Below are 12,045 nucleotides of genomic sequence, written 5' to 3' on the forward strand. Positions count from 1 at the left end.
TGCGTTTTATATTTGTTTTTATTATTATTTTAAAAATGTGCTTAATAACAGCCCTTCATATCCATATTTAGGTAGAAAATTGCACAGTTCTTCAGAAGCTGAAAGGCTTTGGCAAAAGGGTGGGTGTTCCATTAACACATCTCAGCAAGCATTCGAGGAAACAAAGAGTTATAAGGTACAAAGTGATCCAGGGCTTAAATGCAGTAGTCAGATCATAGCTTGCACTGAGGTCCTTCATCCTTCAGTCTGAGGTGAGCCTCCCGCTTCAAAAGGGGGGGAATAAAAAGTAACGCAGAGCAAAGGTCTCCATTAGAGCTCTATATGGGGATACCATACCCTCCAACATTGCTCAGATGAAAATAAGGTCATTTATCACTCCCACCCCGACTGACCCTCCTTGAGCCCCCATTTTTTTCTCTCCCTGCTCCTGCAGAGCATTTTCTATCAGAAGAATGGTGAGTGCCACCACCACCAGACCATTGGAAGATGTCACACTTGCCTTCCACCATCCTGAGAAAACTCATCAATTCCAATTTTAGTTTATTTTATTCTTTGGCAGATTTACGAAAAGAAAGATGACTTCTCCAGGTACCATCTAACCATATGAATCCATGATTGTAAGAGGAGACTGAAGTTAAGAAAAGCTTAGACATTTCCAAATAAATAGGCTGTTGGCAATTAGACACAACCTAAAGATGTACTTGCCCCAAATGCCTTTCCAATGCCACATGAGCCTTACCTAATGACACAGTGGCAGCTGGTGATAGTTGCTGTTGCCAGTGATGCAGCTTCTACTAATTCTAATGCAAACATGGCTCCAAGGACAAAAACACCCATTTCAGGAGTTTGTGGACTGCACTGTCAGTGTACCTTACTTGAAAGCAGCCTCTAGGGTTGACTTGGACTAAGGATAGAAATTATCTCCCAAGTCAGATGAGTGTAACAGGTTGACAGTGCTGCAGGAAATACCAATCTGTTAACAGGTGCCAGTTTTACTGGCTTGTAAGTACAGCTGTCTTATTATCCTTCTGGACAACTTTGGGAGAAATGTAGCTGACGTTGTTGAGGTCACAACCAAAGGACAGTAGGGACGTGCAAGCTCAGAATAAGGACCTTTCCCCCTATTACTGATACAGTTTTTATTTAGATTCTGAACTAAGGGGGGATAGTAGAATGCGAACAGCTTACCAATAATGAGGTAAACTTGTTTTGGTGTCAGAAAAAACCCTCCACTGATTTACTGTATTTATTTTTGGGTTCACCCAATGCTTTTTGAGTGCATTTCTCTTTATTAATGGTATTTTACTTCTGCTATTCTGTTTTGGATGGGAAACAGCCCAAGAAATGCAACTCATGGCTTATGAAAGAAAGCAGCAAACCTGGAACAACCTTTGATAAAAAGCAATACGCTCAAAACATGCTGGTTAAATTTCAAAACACACATCAGCTTTCTATAGCACCTGTGGATATTTTCCCCCTTCTACCTTCCCCAATTGGTGCACCTTTCTTGTTTTTGGACTGCTCACTTCTTCCGCAGTGAAACCTCATGGCAATTCCCAAAGGATTTGTTTTGGGGATCATAGCTGCTGAAAATATATAGCTCTTTGTGGTCAGCTTTCTCAGTTCCTACTGCAGATCTCAGCTGAGCTGCATAATTCTTATACTCCTCTCCTTTGGCCTTGCCGTGAAATGTCCTATGAACAAAGAAGAAACAAGAGAACAAGAAAAGTAAAGGAAAAAAATTAGAGGGTGGTGTGTGGACCAGTCCCTGAATGTAATTGCAGAAGAGGAAACAGAATAATTCAAGCACAGTTTCTAAAGTAGATTTATTAGATTTGCAAGTACCCTTCTGTAGTGGGCCCCAGAAGCAGATCTCAAGCCAATGCAGGTGGCAGATTTCCAGTGCCATTAGGGGTGGCCAAGCAGGAAATAAGACAGATCTGGCCCATGGGATACAATGTGCTGGGATGTTCTCATGCACAAGCTCTACTGAAAGGAAGGAGAGTTGCATAAGAGCATCATTGTGCTCCTGTTCATTTCTAAGTTGCGTCCTCAGCAGAAAGTTGAGCAAAATGGTACTGGGTTCCCTTCAACATAGATAACACCTTAAATATGTTCACAATGGCTCAATCAGAAGAGCATCTAAAATGGTTGCTGTGTGTGAAGAAAGGAAACAAAAAAGACTGTTCAACCACATCCGTTAACCCACTCCCTCCCCCTTTTTTTACATTTTTGTTTTCATGGGACTTTGGTAAAAGAGCATCAAATCCTATTTGCCCAGGTGTCAGTCATGGTTAGAATCAATATGTGTCTTTAGTGGCAATTTCCAGAGATGTCAGTCAAGGGAACCTCATCTACCATAATAGCATAAAGAGTGGTTGTGGTTAAGGCAACTGCCACAAAGGGAAATTTGCTCCCAAAGCCCAACATGACATTTTGTGCCAGACATTTAGAATGAACAACGGAAGCCTCCTCTTCATATTCCCTTCACTGCGCCTGGAGAATTAGAGTGGATTCTCAGTCTCCTTGCATTGACAAAGAGAGGCATACTTTTTGAAATGTGGTCCTTGACAGCCATGTTCATCGCAGGAATTGCAATAAAGTTTTGCTTTCCCTTGACACCAGAGTGACACCCAAAGGCCATTTGGGCTGAATGATCTGCTGTATCGTTCCCCCCCCCCCGGGAAGTGAGTGTGCATAAACATGCTCCCCAACCGAAAGTGGCAGGCCAAATTCATTCAAGATCTCTCAGCTTGGTTCAAAGGAACTGACACATCAGAAATGACAGGCTATCAATTCTCGATACATCTGTTTGGGCTACTAATGGATTTAGCACTCCAGACATTGATGGACAGCTGCTGTATAACATCTTACTGGCTCAGAGCCATAGCTCAACTAAAAGAGTTTCTAGGCCTCAGCCTTGGGTATTTGAAAGTCAGGGTTCTCACAGAATGGGGGACACCTCCCCCAGGGATGTATGAGCAGCTTTAAAGGAAGACAGAAGCTAACATTCAACCACAAAGCCTAGTGTTTGGGTACATATTTTGACTGGGACAACTAGCAAACTACAGACCCATCCTGCTCTCATTCTACCTAGTATTGCTAACAGAAATAGCATTCTGAGCATGATGATCAAAAGCTGGGCACCAGAATCACTCTAACAGGGAATTCCTAAATATCTAGTACGAATGTGTACTGCCACTGTATTCCGGAAGATCGTTCGAGTTCCAAAACGTTCGAGTTCCAAGGCGCGGTTTCCAGTTGGTTGCTTCTTGCACTCAAGTGGAAGCCGTGTTGGACGTTCGAGTTCTGAAGAATGTTTGAAAACCAGAACACTTACTTCCAGGTTTTCAGCGTTTGGGAACTGAAACATTCGGCAACGGAGCCGTTCAAGTTCCAAGGTTTGACTGTACTGTAACTGCTAGGCACTGGGGGTGTGGTTAATATCACAGCATGTTGAGAGGGGACATGTAAACTCTCATGGCCAATGGTTAGGGATGATGGGAGTTGTGGCACGATAGACTTGGAGGGAACCAGTTTGGCTTTAGAGTTATACAACCGGCTTAAGAGACCTACATGAAGAAAACAGCCATTTCCCCTCTCTGTTCAATCCGGATGCTCTTATCAGCAGGTGAAGGAGGACTGGCCTGGAACTGGCTTGGAATCTGTAGCGAGACTTTCACCTTCAGCTGCAGTGACCCATCATCCGCAAGCAATGCAGTGATACACACTGGATCTACCACACTCATCTTAGCCCCTGAAAAAGAAATGCAGATCAAAGACTCCACTTTTCTGAGACACTCACAAAATGACAAATATGAACAAATACATGTTCATGTTGTCTTTCCTCCCCAAGGATTAGATAACGAACAATTAAGCAGCTGAATTAAGGGGGATGTGAAGAAAGTATGTAAAGCTTTTCACCTTGGTCATTGCTTCCTTCAAAGTATTTATACAGTTTTGCCACGGCTTCAAGACAGGCCGCATCAAATGTTTCTCCAGTGTGCTCGATGGTAGCAAACCTTCCTCCTTCGTATTCTTTTTCCTCATTGTTCGGCTTTTTGGGAACACAAAAGTCAGATAATAAATTCCTTGACAGACGCAACCCATGCATGCCTTCACGAGGCAAAGTTGATTCCTGCAGCACCCCTTAGACAGCCCTGCTATTCAAAGACCAGCTATCCCTTCAAGAAATAGAACAGATGCTGGAAGTATGGCTGTAGCATTCAAAATGTAGACTTCATTTAACTAGAACAACATTGCACACTTTGTACTTTTGCCTGTATTTAGTATCATTTAGTGAGGAGAAAGCACATATCTTAAGCTCATTCATTGGGGGTGGGGGGTGGAATGCTCATTCAATTTGCAGATGACACCAACTGAGAGGGGTAATTAGTGCCACAGAAGACAGTATGTATCAGGATTCAACATGACCCTACCCTAACAGATTGGTGAACTGGGCCCAAACTAACAAAATGAATTTCAGTAGGGACCTAGGCAGGAAGAATCAGATGCACAAATACAAGATGGGGGACACCTGATTGCCATGAGTACATGTGAAAAGAATCTAGTGGTCTTAGTAGACCACAAGCTCAACAGTGTGATTCAGCAGCAAAAAAGCAATGCTATTCTAGGCTGTATCAACTGAAGTATAGTGTCCAGTTCAAGGGAAGTGATAGTACCATTCTATTCTGCCTTAGTTAGACCTCACTTGGAATACTGTGTCCAGTTCTGGGCACCACAATTTAAGATGGATGTTGACAAGCTGAAACATGTGCAGAGGAGGGCAACCAAGATGATCAAGGGTCTGGAAACTAAGACTTGAAGGACTTGAAGGAGTTGGGTATGTTTAGTCTGGAAAAGAGGAGACTGAGCAGAGATATGATAGCTATCTTCAAATAAGTATACAGTATATGGAAATTTAACTGGTGAGCCAATTGCAGCATTGGAGAGGCAGAGAAAAGGGAGATGAGATTTTCATTGGGACCATGAAGTGGTATTGGGGGAAAAGTACTTCTGTACACAATTTCTCTCTTGGCACCCAGAACTTCCCTACTCCAATAAAAAAGTAGAGGGCGGGGGGAAGGATCCAATTGCCAAAGCAAAAGAAATGCATGGGAGAAGGGAACTTAAAATCCCCCTCAAGGCTGAGCCAAGACATTTTAATGTCTGAGGCATCTTTTCCCTGTTCCATTTATACAAGTTGACTGGACTGGCAGTGAAGGCAGCAGGCCGGATCAGGGGCCCCAGGAGAGGCTGTGTGCCAAAAAAAGGAAGCAGGAGGAACAACCAGGAGCTACTGGCCCTTAACATCTGCCGCCTGAGGCAATTACCGGTACCTCATGCTGCCCAGTAGTAGGGCTGGTCGTGTCTCCTTTCCATGTTTGACCTGCCCACAGCCCCTCTCCCAAACTACTTTTCTCTTAGGCAGGTTCAGTTTGGTATTCTAACTACATCTGAGGGGAAACTGCATGGGCAGAGGAGTTATGCAGAGATCAGCTGTGCACAGACCTGGGTTCGAGGAAGGTTCTGCAGTCCACACACCCCTTTTGTTTTTACAAATGCACCTCCCATTTCAACATGATTGGGGCAGTGCCATGTTTACACACAGAGAACAACTCCAACCCTGTCTAGCGTGGCTTTATGCCTCACTCCGATCTACCGCACAGGGCCGTTGCAAAGCTAAACCAGCAGCCTAAATTCTTTGCAGGAAGGATGGGATGCAAACGGTAACAAATAAGTGGCAGATAAGAACATGCAAATTAACGCAGAACAGAGTGCTAGGAGAAAACACTGCCAGCTGTGAAACAGCAGGTGACTGGCATTCTTTCCTTCGGGGAAGGAAGAGTTATGACCTTGGGTAGCCATAACGCAGCTTGATCTAATACCACATGCCACAGAGCACCGGCACTGGGATGTTCACACTCTTCAGTCTGCAATTAGTTTCATACAGGGAAGACAAAATGCACATTATAAAACAAACCATTTCATTTCTACTGAATGGCTGTGGCCACAAGGCCACCCCAGGGAGCTATAAGGGATTTAAGATATGCATTTTGCCGTAAGTACGCCATGTAAAATGCTACACACAAATAGCAAGATTTCTCCACAGATAATTGTGAATAATTCCCTCCCCCCCCGCCTAAGTGTCACACAACTACACTCCCTTAACAGCATTTCCTAGGGTAGAGAAATGATATACTGTGAGGTGTATTTCCACCTTGTTTTTTTGTTTTTTTTTAGTGAGGGCTTTGTGCTTTACCCATCTGCATGACACACAAAATTTGACAGGTGCTGTCTGTCCAGCCCTACATTTCTGTGTGGAAAAAACAAGCCCTGTTTATATTTCCATTAAAAAGGGGGGCATGACAGCAGCCATAATATCAAAGGTCCTTGCTACTGGCTGCATAGGGGCAGGGGCTCCTGGGATGAGCGAATCAGCAAAAAGATGCAAAACTGCCAGGGATGTCTCAGTGAAAAAAGGCACACAAAGACTGTAGACTCTCTCTGGAAGATGGGCATGTTGGTATCTTTTGGAAGGGGGGATTTATCCCTTCCAAGAAGAGAAGACCTCAAGATGGGATGCTAATTCAAATCTCTGTGGCACATGATTCAAGAGGAGCACCTCCTGTAAGGGCTGCTGGCATAATAAGAGCAGAGGAGCCTGCTGCCCATCTAGTCCAGCATTGTCTTCTCACAGTGTCAACCAGATGCCTGCCAGCTGGATCTGAGTGCAACAGCAACTCCCTCCTCTTATGTTTTCCAGCAACTGGTATTCAGAAGCATTCCTGCCTCAAACAGTGGAGGCAGAACTGCCTGGCCCTTTTTTCTTTTCTTTTTCTGCTACATGTTGTGGGAACAAAAATCCACAGAAACTTTGTCTCTGTGTGATGAAGTCATTTCTTCCATCTGTTGGTAGAGCATGAGACTCTTAATCTCAGGGTTGTGAGTTTGAGCCCCATGTTGGGCAAAAGATTCCTTCATGGTTGCAGGGGGTTGGATTAAATTATCCTTGTGGTCCCTTCCTACAATTCTATGATTCCATGAACTTCAGCTTCATTGGGGAGTCCGGAGTTCTAGTGTTATGAGATGTGTCCCTATCCACTTCCTGATCATAGAACTGTAGAATTGGAAGGGACCCTAAGGGTCATCCATTCCGCCTCCCTGCAATTGAAGGAATCTCAGCTCATCTGAGGGCCTTCGTGGTGTTTTTGTATGTCGACCCCCGCCTGTCATCCTGGAATGGTCTCCCATCCAGATCCTGACGAGACCCGATCCTGCTTAGCTTTCCAATAATGTGGCTGCGTTAGTTGCCAAGTTCACAGACCGGGACATGTTTCCACAGGCCCTTGAGTGGCTCGCGCCTCCGATCGCAAGGCGCTTCGTGCGGCATTCCTAGAAGCAAAGAAATGAATGGACCAAAAGTTCATTGGCGGGCGAAGCGAAGCCACCACGTGAGGGTGACGTGGGTCAAAAGAAGCCGATTAGCTGCTAGCAGCAGCCAGTGGCAGACCTTCTACAAAGCCAAGCAGCGCTCGACAAGCCTCGGATCCAGGAGGAGGGGGGGGCAGCAGCTCCACTCCGTCCCCCCCTCTCCGGAGGGCGAGGCGAGCGACCCCCAACCCCGCCTCCTCTCCGAGACCGGGCATCTCCCTCCTACCTGCCACAACCTGGTGGGAGTTCCATGCATGCTGTGCTTTTGGACGGGTCAACGCCGCGCAGCAGCAGGTTGTCCGCTCGGTCGGGGCTCCAGTATTTATGCAGTGAGAGCGGCAGCCCTTTTCCTGCCCGGTTGCTCAAGAACGGAAAGCGGGCGGGAGAGGCGCGGCAGCGGGACGCGCATCCTTTGCCCCAAAGCCGAGCGCAGCTGCCCTTGGAGAGAGAGGCTGGGGTGTGGAGTGGGGGTTGCGCAGGGTTGTTGTGAAGATCAAAGCAGGAGGGGAAAGGAGCATGTGCGCCACCTCGGAGGAAAGCTGAGCTGTAAATGTCATAACTATAATTAATATTATTATTTATTACAATTAATAAAAAAAAACCTAAAGCGATGGTGGAAAGGAGCTCCGAATTCGGTGTTCCATACTGCTGTCGGGAGACACAGGAGCAGGATCCAATCCAAAAGCTGACAGGTAGGGGTGACCTGATGGCTATGATCTCCCTCCCCTGTCAGAGACAGTATGCTGGGAATCGCAGGAGGGGAGAGTGCTGTTGCCTGCTGGGTCTTGCTTGTGGGCTTCCCACAGGTATCTGGTTGGCCACTGTAAGAAGAGGATGCTGGACTACATGGGCCCCTGGCCTGATCCAGCACACCCTTCTTATGTTCTTAGAGTGGCTTCAGAGGTTACAAAGAAATTACACAGAAAGCCTGAGCAAGAATTAGCATGGAACCAAGTTTAGTGTGCAACCACGTTAGCATGAGGTGGTGGTAATAGCATGCCTGTGTGTACATTGCTAGAAGGTGGTACAGGGCCCCTGAGCCCAGATCTTTTTGTACTAGGCATGCCCCAAATTTCCTGCCCCTTTCCCTTTTAAAAACTTTTTTTTCGTGTGTTTTTTTAAAAAACCTTTAATATGAGACCCCAGCCACATGCTATCTTTCTTTGCCCAGAGACAATTGTACATATTAATTCATATATGCAAAGATCATACAAATTTGTGCCATGGGACACACTGCTGGGGACTGCGTCACACATTGTGGCAAATGCATGGTGAGGAACAATGGCCAGTTTTGGCTCCTTCGTTCATGAATGTTTCTTGTGGCAGGTGTGGGATGTAAGATAAGCAGTCGAGCACAACACTTCCCATTTGTTCAGAGTGGACACAGGGGGATGTTACTCCAACCAGGACTTCCTGTCACACTTGATCTGGAGCATCCTCCCCTTGCATGTGACCAGGTAGATGGGCATGAGCCTGTGAGACCCCATAAAAGGGCTGGTCACGCAGCCATCTTCCTCTTGATGCCCTGCTTGACTCTTGACTCTCTTGATGCCATTTTGCTCTTGATGTTGTTTTGCTGTCTTCTGGCTCTCAGCCAGCAGCACATGAGCTCAATTCCCATATGGGATGAACTCAAACTCTCTTCTGTAACTTCCAGCTAAAGCCTGCCTTCAGGGAACCTACTGTGAACTGAATGTGAGTAAACTTCTTATTACTTTTAAGAGAAGACTGTTGTGTCTTTATTCTTTTTAAGAGGGATTAAAGGGGAATTTACCAGGAATAAACCCAATCTCGACAAGTCAGATTCGATTGCTTAAGTAAAGAGATTCAAACGAATCTACCAACTAGCTTCCTGCAATATATTGGGGAATGTACTCTGCTACTGACTCACTAGTGTGAGTGAGAAAGGATAATATTTAATCAATATATCCTCTTCTACTATCCACAACATTCCCACGAATATATGCAAATACCATGCAAATTTGTGCCATGGGCCTCTGCTGCAAGCACACTGCTGGGGACTGTGTCACACATTGTGGCAAATGCATGGTGGGGACCAGTGGCCAGTTCTGGCGCCTTCATGCATGAATGTTTCATGTGGCAGGTAGGTGCTTGTTGAGTATATGCAAGCACACATGCCCTTTCGGTGTACATTAAAAACATTTTTGCATGCATATCTTAAGGGCATAATGTATGAATCCATGTCCAATAATTGCATGTACAGTATAGTGGTCTGGGGTCATGAGGGGTTGAGCTGCCCAAGGTGAGGTTTTTAACCACTGAGATGAGGAGCCTATTGGGAGGGAAAGGAGATGAGTCAGCCGCTGAGGACTGGCTCCTAGAGTCACTCTAGAGAAGGCACTTGGGAAGAACACCAAACTAAGCATTTGGGAACACTGAAAACTCAAGGTTCTGCCATTTCATGAGAAAGGTGTGGAAGTTCCATTACCTGCAATGGAACTTCAAGGACAGCACAATTTAAGTCACCCCAAAAGAAGATATCAGAGCATTGCAACTCATTTGCACAGAATGTGCACAGAAATAATAGTTTTGGCAACACAGCAGAGATCTGCATTGATCCATTGCAATGCATCCCTAATTGCTATTGTATAATTATAAGATTATTGTGTTATTTTAGGAGATTGTATACTCTTGGAAGGGGGCCTAGATGTGGCTACCATGAAGGGACCCTGTGTCAGTACATTATTGGACATATAGCAGTTTAGTTCTACTAAAATCTAGTTGTCCCCTTTCACTTCCACACCCCTATAATCTCAGCTGCTGGACATGTTTACTACAAATCTGAAAAGATTGAATTGTGAAATTTCCCCACCAATAAACATGAACACAGGAAGTTGGCCCATAATACCAAGTCATACTGTTTCTCCATCTGAGTTCAGTGTTATTCACACCCACACTTACTGGCAATGGATCTGTAGATAACCCCAAAACAGGGGTCCTTCATAGCCCTTCGTGGAGATGCCAGAGACTGAATATGGAACCTTTTGTGTGTGATCCATTTGTTCTATCACTGAGCTGCAGCCACCCCATAAAAAGAAGTTATGGTATTATAACTATCAAGGTATCACTTGAAATATGGGTCAACTACAACGAATACACCATTGAGTTTAGCAAAGGTTGCACAAAGTCCTTGGAACAAAATTCTGATTCAAAGACATCCAGTCTCCCTCTCCTGGTTTTCTGATTTCCTCTCCTGGTTTCCTCCCACATCGGTCAGCCAGCATTCAAGCGTGCTGAGCATGCTCAGTTCACATTGGGTTGTTTCGGGGTGGAGGTGCGACACTGGTGCCTAATCTCAGCTACATCTAATACAACAGGAATGGGGAGCTATTGCGTCCAAATGGCCTTATGGGTAATTTCTGGGGACCTGTGGTTGGTTGGGCCTGAAGCAAAAGTGGGTGGGGCAAAATAAGTCACCTACATTGCAGCCACTCAGAAGGCAGAGGTTTCTGCACACTCTTAATTTCTCCCTCCTCTTTTCAGGCAAGCAAGGGGCATCGTGACACTTTAAGGACCCGTTCCAGCCAAGCGGAAGCACTTGAGGAGGACACAAAGCAAAACCGATGAGGGGTGGGGCCTGGGTAAAACCTTGAAGACCAGACAGACCATATTTGGTCTCTGGGCTTGAGGTTCCCCACTCTTGTAATACATTATTTTGTTCCTCCTGTGGGCAACCAGATGCCAATGGGAAGCCTACAAGCATGACATGACTCCAGAAACACCCACCCACAAATTCATTCTTCCAAGCAGAAGTTATTCTGAGGGATACTGCTTCTGATTCTGGGGGTAGTGCAGAACTATCATGACTAGTAGCCATTGGTCGCTTTAGTCTCCCACGCCCACTCCCAAGGGAACTATCCACGGGAAGTGGTTCAGTTTGTGCTGCATATGAAATGAGTGAATTCACAATCTTTTCACAGGCACATTGGCTACAGTTTATTGGATTTCAAGGTCTTTAGAGAGAGAACATCCTTTTTATATTAGTGCATACATTGAATTGGCTCCGAGAAGATGGACTGGCAAAAGCTGAAGTTTCTAAGGGTGAAGTCATGGAGGAAGTTGAAGGCCTGATGAGTTTCACTGAGAGTTGAGTGGGAGCTGTCAGTGGGTTGAAAGATGATGACAATTATATATATAGGCTGGAGAAGGCAACTGTGTATCTAGGTTGCAAAATCATTAAAAGGATTTTTAAAAGGAGTTCAGGGAGATGATGGTGATTTCCTTTTGTATGTCTGCCTTTCTTTCAGCACCTACTAAAGAAAGATCCATACTGTGAATTTCACAAGTCTTTTGAGAGAATATAAAACATAAAAGTTTAGTCCAAAAAGGAAGCGAAAAGCATGCAAGAGATGCTAGGAAACTGTTAAACTTTTTTTTGTTTGGATTGTACTATGCATACAAGACAACTCTGTATCATTATGTTTGTACTTTTCATTTCATACTGGATCATTTCAAATGGAAGCTTCATAATCCTTAACCAGAAATTCTCAGACTGTCTGAAAACCACCTCTCCCAAACACCCTCTTCAAATCCGATTCTGAAGTAAGAAAGCTCAAACTGTGTGCTCAAAAATAAGCCTTTTCTTTCAGA

The 12,045-nt window shown here is 45.0% G+C and overlaps 1 protein-coding gene across 1 annotated transcript; it reads right to left on the reverse strand.

The window, feature by feature from the left end:
- On the reverse strand, positions 1–7,803 carry HEBP1 (heme binding protein 1). The gene is made up of 4 exons (XM_082240194.1): positions 7,661–7,803; positions 3,925–4,057; positions 3,577–3,757; positions 1–1,694 (listed from the first exon to the last, which is right to left on the reverse strand). The coding sequence occupies exons 1-4, from the start codon at positions 7,688–7,690 to the stop codon at positions 1,523–1,525; spliced, it is 516 nt and encodes a 171-aa protein (XP_082096320.1). The 5' UTR covers positions 7,691–7,803; the 3' UTR covers positions 1–1,522.
- Between the last annotated feature and the right edge of the window lie 4,242 nt (positions 7,804–12,045).

This window comes from Podarcis vaucheri, assembly GCF_965113315.1.
Source record: "Podarcis vaucheri genome assembly, chromosome: 10".
Lineage (NCBI taxonomy): Eukaryota > Metazoa > Chordata > Lepidosauria > Squamata > Lacertidae > Podarcis > Podarcis vaucheri.

What these genes read in the sequence shown, in the direction of transcription:
- HEBP1 (XM_082240194.1), bottom strand. Translation starts at nt 7,690, where the DNA reads ATGCATGGAACTCCCACCAGGTTGTGGCAG. An exon ending in CTCCCACCAGGTTGTGGCAG is followed by an intron (nt 4,058 to 7,660) that starts GTAGGAGGGAGA and finishes GTTCCCAAAAAG; the next exon opens with CCGAACAATGAGGAAAAAGA. An exon ending in GAAATGGCTGTTTTCTTCAT is followed by an intron (nt 1,695 to 3,576) that starts GTAGGTCTCTTA and finishes CTTTGTTCATAG; the next exon opens with GACATTTCACGGCAAGGCCA.